Source organism: Rhinoraja longicauda, chromosome 9 (genome assembly GCF_053455715.1).
Source record: "Rhinoraja longicauda isolate Sanriku21f chromosome 9, sRhiLon1.1, whole genome shotgun sequence".
Taxonomy (NCBI): Eukaryota; Metazoa; Chordata; class Chondrichthyes; order Rajiformes; family Arhynchobatidae; genus Rhinoraja; species Rhinoraja longicauda.
Window position 1 is genome coordinate 36,400,783 of NC_135961.1, and position 15,664 is coordinate 36,416,446.

The 15,664-nt window shown below is 42.1% G+C and overlaps 1 protein-coding gene across 1 annotated transcript in view; it reads right to left on the bottom strand.

Moving 5' to 3' along the window:
* Positions 1-249: 249 nt before the first annotated feature.
* mei4 (meiosis-specific, MEI4 homolog (S. cerevisiae)) overlaps positions 250-15,664 on the bottom strand; it is a 112,246-nt gene continuing 96,831 nt past the window's right edge. The window contains exon 5 of the mRNA XM_078405970.1: positions 250-614. Within this exon, the coding sequence (XP_078262096.1) occupies positions 369-614 (246 nt within the window). The 3' untranslated portion in view covers positions 250-368. The remainder of the gene's footprint in view (positions 615-15,664) is intronic.

Genomic DNA, 15,664 nt, shown 5'->3' on the forward strand with positions numbered 1-15,664 from the left:
TGCATCAAATTCATTTGTGGTTATGAGAGTAAAGTTGTCATGCATTCCTTGAATGCCCTTTCTTTCCTACAGATTAATTTGGATTGAAATGAAAGGGGTTTGTATCAGTAGGGTAAAGACGTCAGTCTTTTGCCACAGTTTCAGAAACGGAACGACAATTCACTCTAGGCCTGTGGTGAGGAGATGTAAAATTCTTTATTACTCTTTGCAACACAAGGATATTCTTCCTGATTTTCTTTTGTATGTCACTACATCTGAACATTTCCAGAGGACATTATAAACAGTAAATTTTAAAAATTAGCAAATGGAGCAATCAGCGACCGTTAGTGATGAGGATTTGAGAGTCTGTTGAAAGATGGAACTGCACTTTAGTTGTTATTCTGCTGTGAAGTAACAGTGAACAGACCTGCCAGTCTCCAGAGGTACACTGTAAACAATGGGAAATCACTTGATAGATGAAGCACTGTCTGGTCTAACCTCTGCTGAAGTCTCTCCAGCTCCATTACATTCTCCGCAGCCGTTCCACTACCTGCTGGCTTTCTCTGCTGCAAAATCTGCTCCAGAATCCAAAATAGGAAGAAGACGTTTTCAAAGGAAGATACATCAAGTTCTGCCTGAAAATGATGAGAAATGCGTAATACCAATTAATCAGATAGCTGACAGGATGTGCCGAATCTTAACAATTAACTGGCAATGCTTAAATTCCTCCTGCCTGATAGAAACCAGATCTGGAAGGTGGAAGTTGTGGGTGGTGCTGGATGTAAGAGTGCTTGGGAAAAGAGGGCTTCTTTAATTAATAATATTTCTTAGTTTTGTTTAGTTTAGTTTAGAGATACAGCATGGAAACAGGCCCTTCCGCCCACCAAGCCCATGCCGACCACCCATTCACACTAGTTCTATGCTATCCTATTTACTCATCCACTCCCTACACACTCGGAGCAATTTTCAGAGGCCAATTAACTTACAAACATGCACGTCTTTGGGGCGCAGGAGGAACCCGGAAGAGACTCACATGGTCACAGAGTGAACTCCACACAGATAGCAGCCGAGGTCAGGATTGAACCTGGGTCTCTGCCACTGTGAGGCAGCAGTTCTACCAACTGCGCCACTGTGCTGCCCAATATACTTGAATAATATGTCCAATCTTTTTGTCAGCATCCAACGTAGAATTGACCGTGACAATTAATTGCCTCCCTCTCTTCTGCTGCTACTATTTTATTGTACGAGGCAATTCAAGTACAGTTTCTAATACGTGCACAGCGCCAGTGATCTGGGTTCAATCCTGACTTTGGGTGCTGTCTATGTGGAGTTTGCACGTTCTTCCTGGGACCACACGGGTTTCCTCCGGGTGCTCTGGTATCCTCCCACATCCTTAAGATGAGCGGATTTGTAGGTCAATTGGCTTCTGTAAAGTGTCCTTGGTGTGTAGGGATTGGATGAGAAAGTGGGATAACAGAGAACTAATGTGAACGGGTGATCGATGGTCAGTGTGGACTCAATGGGCCAAAGGGTCTGTTTCCATGCTGTATCTCTAAATTAAAAATTATTTAATTAAGGCTTGCCCACACCTTATGATGTCCAGAGTACCACATGCATACACTTACTCCGCTCTCCTTCCTGCACCGTCTTGGAAGAAGCAAAAATCAAAGTGACAAAAAGGTAATAAATGTTTTGGAAAATTGCTCTCGATGTTTCTAAACATGTTCCATTACAGCCTCAGAAGACGGCATTCGTACTAGGCTGTAAGTTTTGTTGTTAGGTGACTTGACCTTATACAAGGATGTATTTTCTCTGAATTTAATAATTGCTTTCCCAACTGTGTCCACTTCTTTAACGTACCTGTGGCATCTTGCCAAACCTTCTCGTAGTTTAGTCTTAGGACGAAAGATAGGAACAAGATGGACTTAAAACAAATACAAAACTCCTAGGCGATATTGTAGGTCAATTGTCACTGGTACTCGTATCACCTCCTAATATCAGCCTTAATATCACCCTTAATATCATCTCATTAATATCACCTCCTTGATATCACCTTAATATCACCTCCAAAGTGATAATAAATATCCTCTATTACCGCAAACAGTTTAAAGTTTAGTTTAGTTAATGAATGTCACGAATTAATTCATTAACTAATTACTAATATAAAATTACAAGAGGCATAGATAGAGTAGACAGTCAGAACCTTTTTCCCAGGATAGAAACATTGAATTATAGAGGGCACAGCTTTTAGGTAAGAGGGGTAAAGTTTAAAGGAGATGTGCGTGGCAACGTTTTTACAGAGAGGGTGGCGGGTGTCCAGAATGCGCTGTCAGGGTTGGTGGCTGAGACAGATACAATAGTGGCGTCTAAGAGGCTTTTGGATAGGTATATGGAAATGCATGGAATGGAGGGATGTGGATGATGTGCAGGTAGATAAGAGATGGTCTTGGCATGGCATCATGTTCAGCACAGACATTGTGGGCCGAAGGGCCTGATCTTGTTTAATGTTTTATGTTCTGAGGTATTTCAGAGCAAACAACCTGGGTTCATAAGCAGGGTTGTCTCTGTAACTTTGCTGCAATTACTTGGAATGGAAGGTTGACCTCCAATGCAATTCTGGCAACCATCCTATCTTTGGGACAGTAATTGGAGCAGCAAGGCATTTAAGTGAAGCACACCATGAGGTCACTATGTTTCCACTGCTTCACCATCTGTCTGCACATGATCCACTGCTACGGAATTTGGAAGGAAAGGTCCCAATACAGTTACTGACATCGAGTAGAAATAAATGAAGGCCCCGCTTTCCCGTGAGTTGTCACGTCCAATCTACGAGTACATGGATCAATTAACTCCCTGAATACCCCATTGATAGTTTGACCGAACGTGAAAAATGGAAGCAGAGGTCAGCTGGATGGGTCCTTAACTGTACTCCAGCATTCAGTAACATCATGCCTGATCTGATGATGGCCTAATTTACCCTTTCTTATTCTCCTCAAACCTCCTGCGATTTAAAAATGTATCTACCTGTATCATGACTATAGACCATAAAACATAGAACAGTACAGCACAGGAACATCCCCTTCAGCCCACAATGTTTGTGCCAAACATGATGCCAAGACAAACTTTTCTCATCTGTCTGCACATAATCAATATATCCCTCTATTCCATGCATATTCATGCGCGTATCTAAACGTCTCTTAAACACCACTATAAGATTTACATTTCTCTGTGAGAAGAAATTCCTCCTCCTCTCAATCGCCAATAGGAAAGCCTTAATTCTGACCCTTCATGCCCTCTCACTATCCTCGATGTTTCAATGAGGTAACATCTCATTTTTCTACATCACAGGAGGTCGGTACAGAAGCACGGTGGTGCTCTCATAGTTGCTGCCTCACAGCGCATGAGACCCGGGTTAGATCCTGACTATGGGTGCTGTCTGTAAGGAGTTTGTACCTTATCCCTGTGCCTGTGTGGGTTTTCTCTGGGTGCTACCGTTTCCTCACACACTCCAAAGAGTATAGGTTTGTAGGATAATTGGCTTCGGTAAAAGAATTGTAAATTTTCCCTGATGTATTGGATAGTGCTAGTGTATGGGGTGATCGCTGGTCAGCGCGGACTCGGTGGGTCGAAGGGCCTGCTTCATTGCTGTATTTCTAAAGTCTGAAGTCTAAAAGTAGACCTTAATAAAACCCTGATGTCTCTCAACACTCCGTTCACAAGTCTTGTATCTTTTAAATGAAAGACAAAAAAAACGCAGATCCTTTGAGGAGATTTTGGGTCCTGACCTGAAAACGTCTGTCCATTCCCTGACCTGCTGAGTTCTTCCAGCACTTTGTGTTTTGCTTTTAAATAATATTATGCTTTTCTATTCGTGATTCGTAAGGTTATAAAAATAACCATACATTTTCACCTATAATATGAAGAAGTGTCCCAACTCGAAACGTCATTCTCCGGAGATGCTGCCTGACCTGTGGAGTTACTCCAGCACTTTGTATTTTGTTTCATAATATAACATTACCCATCTTTATGCCCACTGCTTAACCTGTTCATATTCCTTTGTCCTCACCTTACTTTCCATCATCAGACTTTTTTTTAATCATCAGCAAATGTAGATAAATACACAACTAAGTCATATATAAATGTTTGTATGTGTCTGTCTGTCCGTCCATCCATCCATCCATCCATCCATCCATCCATCCATCCATCCATCCATCTATCTATCTATCTATCTATCTATCTATCTATCTATCTATCTATCTATCTATCTATCTATCTATCTATCTATCTATCTATCTATCTATCTAAATATATACATACACTCCATACTACACTTGGAGGCCAAGTCAATGGATATTTTTAAGGCAGATAGATTCTTGTTTAGTACGGGTGTCAGGGCTTATGGGGAGAAGGCAGGAACGGGGTACTGATTGAGAATGATCAGCCATGATCACATTGAATGGCGGTGTTGGCTCGAAGGGCCGAATGGCCTCCTCCTGCACCTATTGTCTATTGTCTATTGTCTATACCCAATACCACCATACGCTGCATTTCTACTTTTCGAAATACTCCATACTACCATATACTCCGTATACTCTGTATACTGCACTATATATTCCATACTACCATGTATGCTAGGTACATAGATACACATGTATTTACATATACAGTCTGTTTTTATAGTTCTCTTTGTGCATGCTCGGAACATCCAGTCTGTCATTTCCTGACTTGGTCCATTATCTCCATCACTTTTAACAGTCTGATTACAATGACTCATTGTCAGACCGTTTATTATTGCTGCTGAATTTTGCTTGTCAGTTTGTAATTTACACTAGATGAAGAAGGCGATAAAGCAAAACAAATTTTTTAAAAAGTTTACCGAACAATGACAATATATCTACTCTTGCATTTTGACATTAATAGGAACACCCTTAGTGGTTAGAACAATTATTTTCAGTTGTTTCCCCAATCGATTTGATACGCAGCAATCACAAGCCATCAATGGCCAATTCGCATTATGCCAAATAATACTATTCCATCATCAATGTCTGGTCTGTATTTCCACAAATGTATTCACAGGAAATTAAATCAACTGTAACAAATCCATTGACTTTTGTTCATAATGCATGACAGAATCAATGAAAAACAAAACAAAGTGTAGCATGAACAGCAAATCTACTCCATTGTGAGACTGGACAACAGTTTAGGTTTAAGTTTAGAGATACAGTGGAAACAGGCAGCTCGGCCCACCGAGTCCACGCTGAACAACAATCACCAGTAAGTACACTAGTTCTATCCTGCACATTCGGGCCAATTCACAGAAACCAATTAACCTACAAACCTGCACATCTCTGGAATGTGGGAGGAAACAGGAGCACCCGGAGAAAACACACGTGGTCACAGGAAGAACGTACAAACTTCATACAGACAGCACCCGAGGTCAGGATCGAACCCAGGTGTGGTAAGGCAGCAACTCTACTACTACGCCACTGTGCCACCAAACAGTTTGAGAGTTCCCCTGGCAGTGCTGCTTGCTTAGAAGGGAGCATGAGAATCAGCTCCAAACAAACATGTACCTAGAACTTTATCTCACTGAACAATTTTCAAAGATTTAGTTTCATGTTTATTATTGTCAGGTGTACTGAGGTATAGTGAAAAGCTTTGCTTTGCATGCTTTCCAAACAGGTTAGATAATGTGTAGGAAGAATTGCAGATGATGGTTTACCTAAAATAGACACAAAATGCTGAAGTAACTAGCGGGGCAGGCAGCATCTCTGGAGAGAAGGAATGGGTGACGTTTCGGGTCGAGACCTTCTTCAGACTGAGACTTAAGGAAGAGGGAAACAAAAGACATGGAAGGGTAAGATGTAAAAACGACAGATCAAAGCAGACAATGCTCAAGGAAATGTAGAATGATTCATTGTTGGCTGAGGTGAAGGTGATAACGAGGCATACAAACAGTAAAATTAATCAGGACAGTGAAACTAGTCAGAGAACTAGGGCAGGGGAGGGACAGAGAGAGAGGGATAGCAAGGGTTACTTGAAGTTAGAAAAATCAATATTCATACCGCTGGGTTGTAAGCTGCCCAAGCGAAATATGAGGCGCTGTTCCTCCAATTTTCATTTGGCCTCAGTCTGACAGTGGAGATGGGCCACGACAGAAAGGTCAGTATGGGAATTGGAGGGGGAGTTAAGGTGTTTAGCAATCGGTAGATCGCCTAGGCCTAGGCGGACTGAGCGAAGACGTTCAGCGAAACGATCGCCGAGTCTGCATTTGGACGCGCCGATATATCGGAGTCCACACCTGGAACAGCGGATACAGTAGATGAGATTACGTTATAGGTTTATGAAGTTATTTTATGTTCCTCCCCTTAAACATATTATTTTACACTTCAAGCTGCCTCGGCAAGGCCACCAACATAATCTCACCCTGGTCATGCCCTCTTATCCCCTCTCCCATCAGGCAAGAGGTACAGAAGTGTGAAAACGCACACCTCCAGATTCAGGGACAGGTTTTTCCCAGCTGTTATCAGGCAACTGAACCATCTTGTCATCAGCTAGAGAGTGGTGCTGAGCTGCTATCTACCTCATTGAAGACCCTCCGACCATCTTTAATCAGACTTTACTGGATTTTATCTTGCACTAAACGTTATTCCCATTAACCTGTATCTGTACACTGTGAACGGTTTGACTGTAATCATGGATGGTCATTCCGCTGATTTAGCACGCAACAAAAGCTTTTCACTGTACCTTGGTACACGTGATAATAAACAAAACTATTTAATACAGACTCTCAACAGCTATTAACTTGGCAAAGACTATGGAAGACCAAGACAAGAGAACCTTTGGCATGTGCAAATGTTCGAAGTTGCTCTCTGATGTACTGCATAATTATGGTGACATTGATTGCTTTCCCAAAGCTCTTATTGAAAAATCCATGTCATATGTTTGTCAGCAACTGACACTTGACAAGGCTTGGCAAGCTTCTGCTGCCCGTTCCCTTACTTTGTTCATGTAAATGGAAAATCTGATTAAAGCAGAGCTGAACTAATTGAGGCTCACTAAAAATACAACAACAACTTCATCAAAGTGGGATGATGAATAAATTTAAATAATGGCTAATTCAATAAAATATGTAGTGCAAATTAATATCATCACTTGCTGCTTGAGTGGTGTCAGATTGAAGAGTTAATTTACACCTCTGACAGATTAATCGGATTGAGGGAGCAATGGCTGGATTTTAGGATCACAATGTTCAGTAACCCAGAAGATACACAAAGTGCTGGAGTAGCTCAGTGGGCCAGGCATCATCTCTGTAGAACATGGATAGGTCCCAGAGGGCCGTAGGCTGCTGCCAAACCTCGATAGACAACAGGTCGGTCTCGCCCACCGCGAAACCTGAGGAGGTTGCCTGGAATGGGTCTGAAGATCGTCTCCTGTTCGCCCCGAAGACTGGGAACCGGAGGGTGGAGACAGTCGGCGACGGTGGTGGATGCTGGAACAAATGGCTGGTAAGAGAACTGAGGGAGGGTCTTACCTTCTGCATCCTCAAGGTTGGCTGCTGGAGGTGCTGCCCCGGGGAACGATGGCACAAGACTGAAGGATGAAGACTGAAGGCCCGACAAGGAGAGAACGAGGGATCGCTGGCGATCCAGGTGGCGGCACCGAGCCTTTATGGCCAGCTGTAGCATGGACTATGAAAATGACACCATACCTGGCGACTCTTGCATATGGTCTGAGTGGGTTGTTTCACTGCATTCTGTACTTAACCTACAGCCACAGTTTAAGAATAAGGGGTAGGCCATTTAGAACTGAGATGAGGAAAAACTTTTTCAGTCAGAGAGTTGTGAATCTGAGGAATTCTCTGCCTCAGAAGGCAGTGGAGGCCAATTCTCTGAATGCATTCAAGAGAGAGCTAGATAGAGCTCTTAAGGATAGCGGAGTCAGGGGGTATGGGGAGAAGGCAGGAACGGGGTACTGATTGAGAATGATCAGCCATGATCACATTGAATGGCAGTGCTGGCTCGAAGGGCCGAATGGCCTCCTCCTGCACCTATTGTCTATAAGAAGTCCATTGCTAATTCCTTCCAATCCAAAACTTTCTTCCTCACTTTTAATCCGCTGCCAGTTTTTATATCATATGAAACCTCTTAACAGTAACCTTCACATTGAAGTCCAAGTCCTGTAGATACTGAATATCATGATAAGCAACTAAGCGCTCCAGCCATTTCACTTCCCATCAACTGTTACCCTGCACTTTCTAAATGGTTCACATGTTCTAGTTTCCTCAGTGGAAATCCAATGCACTGGTCGTACCGCTGATCACAAAGCTCAACACTTTGACAGGCTGAACTACCTGTTTGACCCATATCACCCTAAACCCTTCCTATTTATATATCTGTCCTTGATCAGGATAGTGACCTTGCCGAGTCAGCATGAAGTATAAATTAAAAATCTTTGTCTTTTAACTTGCAGCAGAGCAGCAAGGCACTCACTATTTGAAAGCATCTTCGATGGGCAGACGCAATCCACTCTGACTATCATTTGAAAAATGCATGCTAAAGGACACAAAGTGCTAGAATGACTCAGCAGGTCAGGCAGCATCTCTGGAGAACATGGATAGGCAGTGTTTCGGGATCGGGACATTTCGTCAGACCCAAAATGTCACCTACTCATGTTCCCCAGAGATGTTGCCTGACTCGCTGAGTTACTCCAGAACATAATGTCCTTTTTCAAAAGCAGCACCTGCAGTTCCTTGTTTCTCCATTTTTAAAATAAACTATCCTGCATGACAGAGGGAGGAGTGCCCCAATTTCACCATTCTGTTTCAGCAACACTGTTCTGCACAGTACACCTCTCACAACATTAAGGGCGGCACAGTAGCGCAGCAGTAGAGTTGCTGCCTTATGGTACCGGGTTCAATCCTGACTATGGGTGCTGTCTGTTTAGAGTTTGCACATTCTCCCTGTGACCGCATGGATTTTCTCCGGGTGCTCCGGTCTCCTCCTACATTCCAAAGATGTACAGATTTGTAGGTTAATTGGCTTCTGTAAAATTATGAATTGTCCTTAGTGTGTGTGTAGGATAGTGTTAATGTGTGGGATTGCTGGTCGGCACGGACTCGGTGGGCCGAGGGGCCTGTTTCTGCGATGTATCTCTAAACCAAACAACGTTTCAGCATGCCAGAAATGCTGCAAACCAATTTCTCAGCGAGTGAGTCATTTCAAATCGTTATTGTGTTCAGAGCTTCACATTACTGGAGCTCTTGTCAGGAATTCCAGTCAGGATGTCAATGCTGAACCCCCAGTATGTTCCCATCATCAGAAACCGTTGCAGTAGAAGTATTGATTGTTAATTTCAGCAGTAGCTCTCGGCTGGTTGCTAGACTGCTGTTCTTGATTCATAGCCACTTCGTTCAAATTACATAAGTAAAATCTTTTATTGCCATTCAATTCTGTTTAAAACAGACGACGGTGTCTTTGTCAATGCAAAAGTACATTGTATTATCAACCATAAAGATAGCTATGATTCTTTTTGTTCCTGTGAAGAGTTTCTAAAGAGCCCCTAAAAGGAGAGATTTTGCTTTCATATTCCATCGGTCTTTCAAGGTAATACAACCCTTCAGCCATGAATGAATGCGTTATGAGTCATCAAAATAATTCTGGGGCCGTGGTCCTTTCGTCTGGATTTTCCCACTAAAGGAATGTCCATCCTGTCAAGACTCCTCAGGAACAGGTTTCATTGAGTAAGTATGCTGATGAGGTTCACTATTATCCCAATTAAAGTTTTACCTATTAATAAAATGTTTCATAACTTCAAATACAAATGTTTATGAAATTTTCAACATTTGAAACTGCTCTAGTTGCATCCTGAAACTACTCCTGAACCTGGACATTACAGCTTTCAGGCTTCTATGAGTGAAATGAGAGTGTGGCCAGGGTTGTGTAGGTGTTTGATGATGCTGGCTGCATTTTTGAGGCAGCAACTCCTGTAAATCCTTTTGATGGTGGGGTGGTCAGTACCCATGATGGACTGGGCAGCAGCTCTCCCAGCTGTGTCACCCATAGTGCAATCCTTTTAAGCCATGTCACAGTAAAGAGGCTCAGGGTTCTCAATGCAATCTCAAATACTTAATATGAGAGGAGCAGTGTGGCACTTCGTATTTGTGAAACATTATTCGTGGATAGCTGCAATCTAATCTGAGTTTTCAAGGGCCATGATTCCCACAAACTGAGAAGGTGTTTGAAACATTAATTGCCAAGTCATTAGGTATGTTTAAAGCAAAGAAAGTAAGGGTGTCAAAATTATGGGGAGAAGGCAGGACAATGGAGTTGAGAGGGAAAGATAGATCAACCATGATTGAATGGTGGAGTAAACTAATTCAGTTCCTATGACATGAACTTATATCTCCATAGATAATTCCAATGCCCTCACTGGGGACAAAACATCACCTATCCATGTTCTCCGGGGATGCTGCCTGAACTGTTGAGTTACTTCAGCACTTTGTGTTTTTTGTTTTCACCACGAGGATTAATACTTGTTCAATTCTCCTTTCCGACTTTAGATAACTCAATATGGCATCATGCAAATCCTGAATAAATATGCATGTTCATTTCTGCACTACAATAATGAACAGGTGAAAGAAGCAATAGTCTGGCTCACTATTTTACTTCGAGCATACCTTAGTCGATGTAAGGAAGTCCTAAGGTTACGAAAAGCACCACATTAATGCAAGTCTTCCTCCTTTTCCTGCCAGCATTTTTAAAATGTATGAGTCAGGGCACAAGTTCTGACTGGCTCAAATAATAGCTGTGCACCAATAAACATAGACACTCTCTAATGGTCATCAACTAAACACAGTGACAGATTAAAAAGAAGAGGGTGCTTTGGTCCAATCTATGAGCCAACATTATGAATATTATTTTCATTAAATCAGTCATCATTGCCCAATGGGATAAAGGAAAGAGCATAGTGATGCAGCAGGTGGAGTTGCTGCTTTGCAGCGCCAGAGACCCAGGTTCAATCCGAGAGACAACGGGTTCTGGCTGTATGGAGTTTGTACGTTCTTCCTGTGACTGTGTGGGTTTTCCCCGGGTGCTCAGGTTTCCTCCCACATTGCAAAGGCATACAGGTTTGTAGGTTAATTGGCTTCGGTTGAAAAATTGTCCTTAGTGTCTAGGATTACGCTAGTGTGCGGTGATCGCTAGTCGGAGCAGACTCGGTGGGCCGAATGGCCTGTTTCCATGCTGTATCTCTAAACTGAACTAAACATGATAAGCTTTGAGAAGGCAGAGCCCCTAATTTATACTGCAGTTTCAACTTAGTATTCTGTGTCCGTCTAAAAAATGAATTCCTACAATGAGATCTCATTTATAAAGCTTTTAATTCCTATTATAGAGTGCACTGGATATGTAACTTCATCATAAGCCTCTCTTCAGCATCAGTGTCTTTAAAATCTCAGCTGACACTTAGAAGAGACAACTCGATAGATTTGAAGATGAGTCATGCACAGTACAGAATGGAGCATTATGATTCACACCATTGAACCAGCAAACAAAGAATTAACTGGGCATCAGGCCTGGAAATTGCGAGTGATTTTATTCAGTCAAAAAATATGGATGTAGCCCACCTGTGGCCACCACGCAAATAATAACAGGAGTTTCTGATTCTCCCCAGGCACCATAGGAATATGCAACCATGAAAGTGATAGACAGCTGCATTTTAACATTGCAATGACATAGAACAAGCACAGGTACACCACAGTCTGAGTTTTTCACATTTGTATGTATCAGGGAATCCGTGATATTCTCTTCTTGAACTCAAGGGCAGCAGTGTTTAATGGAGACAGTACATTACATCTGGTGTTATTTTCACTGAAGTGTACAAGTTAAATTTAACTTTGTGAGAAATTAACTTACCACTTCATAGTCATTGGAGGAGAATTAGGCCATTCGGTCCATCAAGTCTAGTCCACCATTCAATCATGGTTGATCTATCTTCCCCTTTCAACCCCATTCTCCTACCTTCTTCCCAGAACTTTTGACACTTTTACTAATCAAGAATCTATTTTAGAATCTGTTTCTTTTTTTGTGTGTTTTTAGGGTTGTGTAATTTGCCTATTTTAATGCTTTATTGTGTAATCTGCCTATTTTAATGCTTTTATTGTTGGACTGTGGGTGACTGAATTTTGTCCAATTTGGATGACAAATAAAGCTATCTTGAATCTTGAATTAATCTCCACCTTAAAAATACCCAATGACTTGGTCTCCAAAGCCATCTGTGACAATGAATTCCACAGATTCACCCCTTTGACCAGAGAAATTCTTCCTCACCTCCTTCCCAATGGTTCGTCCTTTTATTCTGAGGCTGTGCCCTCTGGTCTTAGACTCACCCACTACTAGAAACATCCTGTTCACATCCACTCTATCCAGGCCTTTCACTATTTGGTAAGTTTCAATGAGGTCCCCATCATCCTTCTAAACTCCAGCAAGTACAGCCCAAAGCCACCAAACACTCATCCCCAGGATCGTTTTCATAAACCTCTTCTGGACCCTCTTAACCTGTTGAATTTTGATGATTATGGTACCAAATTTAATCACTGATACAACTATAAAAAGCAAAAGCAAATGACAACAGTTGCATTGAATATTTTTTGACAGTGAGTAAAATCACTCAACAGCCATCACTCCCTTTTTTATGTGGTTTGGATAATGGAAAACGGGTTTCGACTACTTTAAAGTCAATAAAACAGGAAGTGCTGATGAAGTTGGATAGGTACATGGATATGAAAGGTTCAGAGGGATGGGCCTTAGGTGGGACTAGTATAGATTGGGCAACTTGGTCGGCATGGACGTTGGGCCGATCAGCCTGTTTCCATGCTGAATGATTCTATGACACTAAATGTCATTAACCAGAAATGCTAACTTTCCTTCTCTCCCCACAGATGCTGTCTCATCTGCTGAATATTTCCAGCATTGTCAGTTTTTGGCTTTTTAGTTACATTGGAGACAAATTTCTTTTACCTTGAAATTGGATTTCAGCTACTGCTGGTGCATTAAAACATCTCTGTTATAAGTATTACTGCCAAACCAGGCTACCATAAAAAACATTGGGAAATTGAACAAAAGGACAATGTCACAGCTTCAGCGATTTGGGTTAAATCCTGCCCTAGGGTGCTATCTGTGTGGAGTTTGCATGTTCTCCCTGTGGCCGCGTGGGTTTCCCTCGGGTACTCCATTTTACTCCCACGTCCCCAAAACGTGCGGGTTGATGGGTTAATTGACTGCTGCAAATTGCCCCTTGTGTGTGGGTGAGTGGTAGGATATGGAGGGAGTTGATGGGTATACGGGGAGAATAGGACGAATGAATGTAGATTAGTGTAGTGGGTGCTTGATTGATAGGGTGAGGGTCCGCTTTTCATGCTGAATGATCCTGTATCATTTGAAACAAGGTGCAGAAGAATTTTACCCAAATCACTCCAGGGACTTTAGTTATGAGGACAGACTGGAAATGCCGTGGAGTAATAGATGAGGTCTGGTAATAGGATTTATAATCATGAATGGTATCGGCAGAGTAGTTGGAAATAAATTGTTTCCACTGGTGGATTGGTCAAGAACTAAAGGGTATGAGGGTGAGGGCTTCAAGGTTTGGGATCATTGGAATCTCTTCGGGAGTAGGGGTGATTTGTACAACAGGGACAGGTTGCATCTGAACAATTCACCTTGTTGGGTGGTAAATAAACATAGAAGACAGTTTGGCCTAAGTGGGAAGAAATTTTGAGGGAAACTGAGGAGGACCTTTTTTCACCCAGAGTAGTGAGAACTGGAATATACTACCAGAGAGAGTGATGGAAGGAGGGTCACTGTAAGCATTTATGAAGTGCCCAGATGAGTACTTAGCTTGCCTAATTGTGGGCCAAAGGGCCTATTCCTGCACTGTTTTATGTTGCCTGGGCATTGAAGGTATTAAACGCAGGCTGTGAACTAATGAAAATGCAACAAATGTCAGGCAAAATAAGTTGATCATCCTTCTACAAGATGCTGGTGATGTGTTTCTTATGTGTTCAGTTTACAGATACACCATGGAAACAGATCCTACTGCCCATCAGGTCCATGCCGACCATTGATCACCCATTGACATTAGTTTTGTGTTATCCCCACTTTCTCATCCACTCCTACACACTAGGGGCAATTTACAGCGGCCAATTAACCTGCAAACCCACACAACTTTGAGATGTGGGAGGAAACGTGAGCATTCAGAAGAAACCCATGTGGTCACAGGGAGAACATGAAAATTCCGTACAGGCAGCACCCAAGGTCAGGATTGAACCCGGGTCTATGGCGCTATGATGCACTGGGTCTGTCAGCCGTGCCACTGTGCCATATGTTGAACATAGTTTAGCTTGGGAATTTGTGAAGGTGTTGACTGGAGGATAGAACCCCAATTGAATGGCATGATGACCTGTTTGCCTTGCGTACCGCTGGAGGAAGGTTAGTGCCCAGTATGCCATGTGCTGTTATTCGGTGTGTTTGTTCCATGGACATTGTTTCGGAATCTAATAGAGTTTGCTTGCACCCAAAAAATAAATGCTGCTGAGCACAGTTTTGCACCTGCCTTACGCTTCTGTTTATTTTCTTCATTCATGAATGCAGTAACATCTCCAATTGCAATTTAGCAAAATAAGAAGCCTATGAAAATCAAATGGCAAGTTTGTCTCCATATTCCGTTAGTAGATGTGCGAGTGTTGTATTCTGGTTTAATTTTTGGCTTGTTACAAATAGTGACTATATATTTCAAAGTTAGTGTAAATGAGAGAATATCGCAGCTTATTATATATTCAGGCTTGTTTCAATTTAGTGACTTTGTCAGAACTCTTGTCTCTGTGGTACAGTCAAAGTATAAAATTAATATTCAATTACTTGTGCACGTACAACTGGAACAGTTTCTTAAAGGTCATGGACTTGCTGCAGTTGATTTAAATTTACTATTAACAATAATTCTCTTGGCACCACAATGCAAAAACTCCAATATCTTTCCATAATTTTTATTCAGATATCATAATAATCATGGTTCTCTGATTATATAGAAAGGGACAAGAGCATTATTCGGGCATAAAATAGTTACACGAGGTAGGTGGATAGATAATGAACAAGGCTAATCATGGTTTTAGATCCATCTCAGAATCTGTGATGCAATTTCCTAGAACAGCAGTTTTTTTGTGGTTTGAGAAAAATATTATTCTGCATCCTATTTATATTCATATAAATGGTGCTTGATGAAAAAAACAAAATTCAGTAAGATCCCCCCTCTTGCCTGTGCTCACCTATCACCTGCCATGCTTTGTCCAGTCCCAACTATCTCCGCCCCCCCCCGCCCCCAAACTACAATGTCTTAAGAACGGACAAAACTGAAATGTTCTCCAGAGATGATGCCTGAGCCGTTGAGTTACTCCAGCACTTTGTGTCTTTTTTGTAATCCGGCACCTGCAGTTCCTTGCTTCTACACTTCTCCACATTCTTTTGGTTTGCAATTACATGCAATTACATGCCTATAGGGCTAACAATTGATTGATTAATAAATTCAGGATGTGCGTTCGACAACTCGTGGGCAGAAGTCCCTGCTGCTCGTTTAGTTTAGAGATATAGCATGAAAGCAGGACGTTCACCTCACCGAGTCTACGCCGACCAGC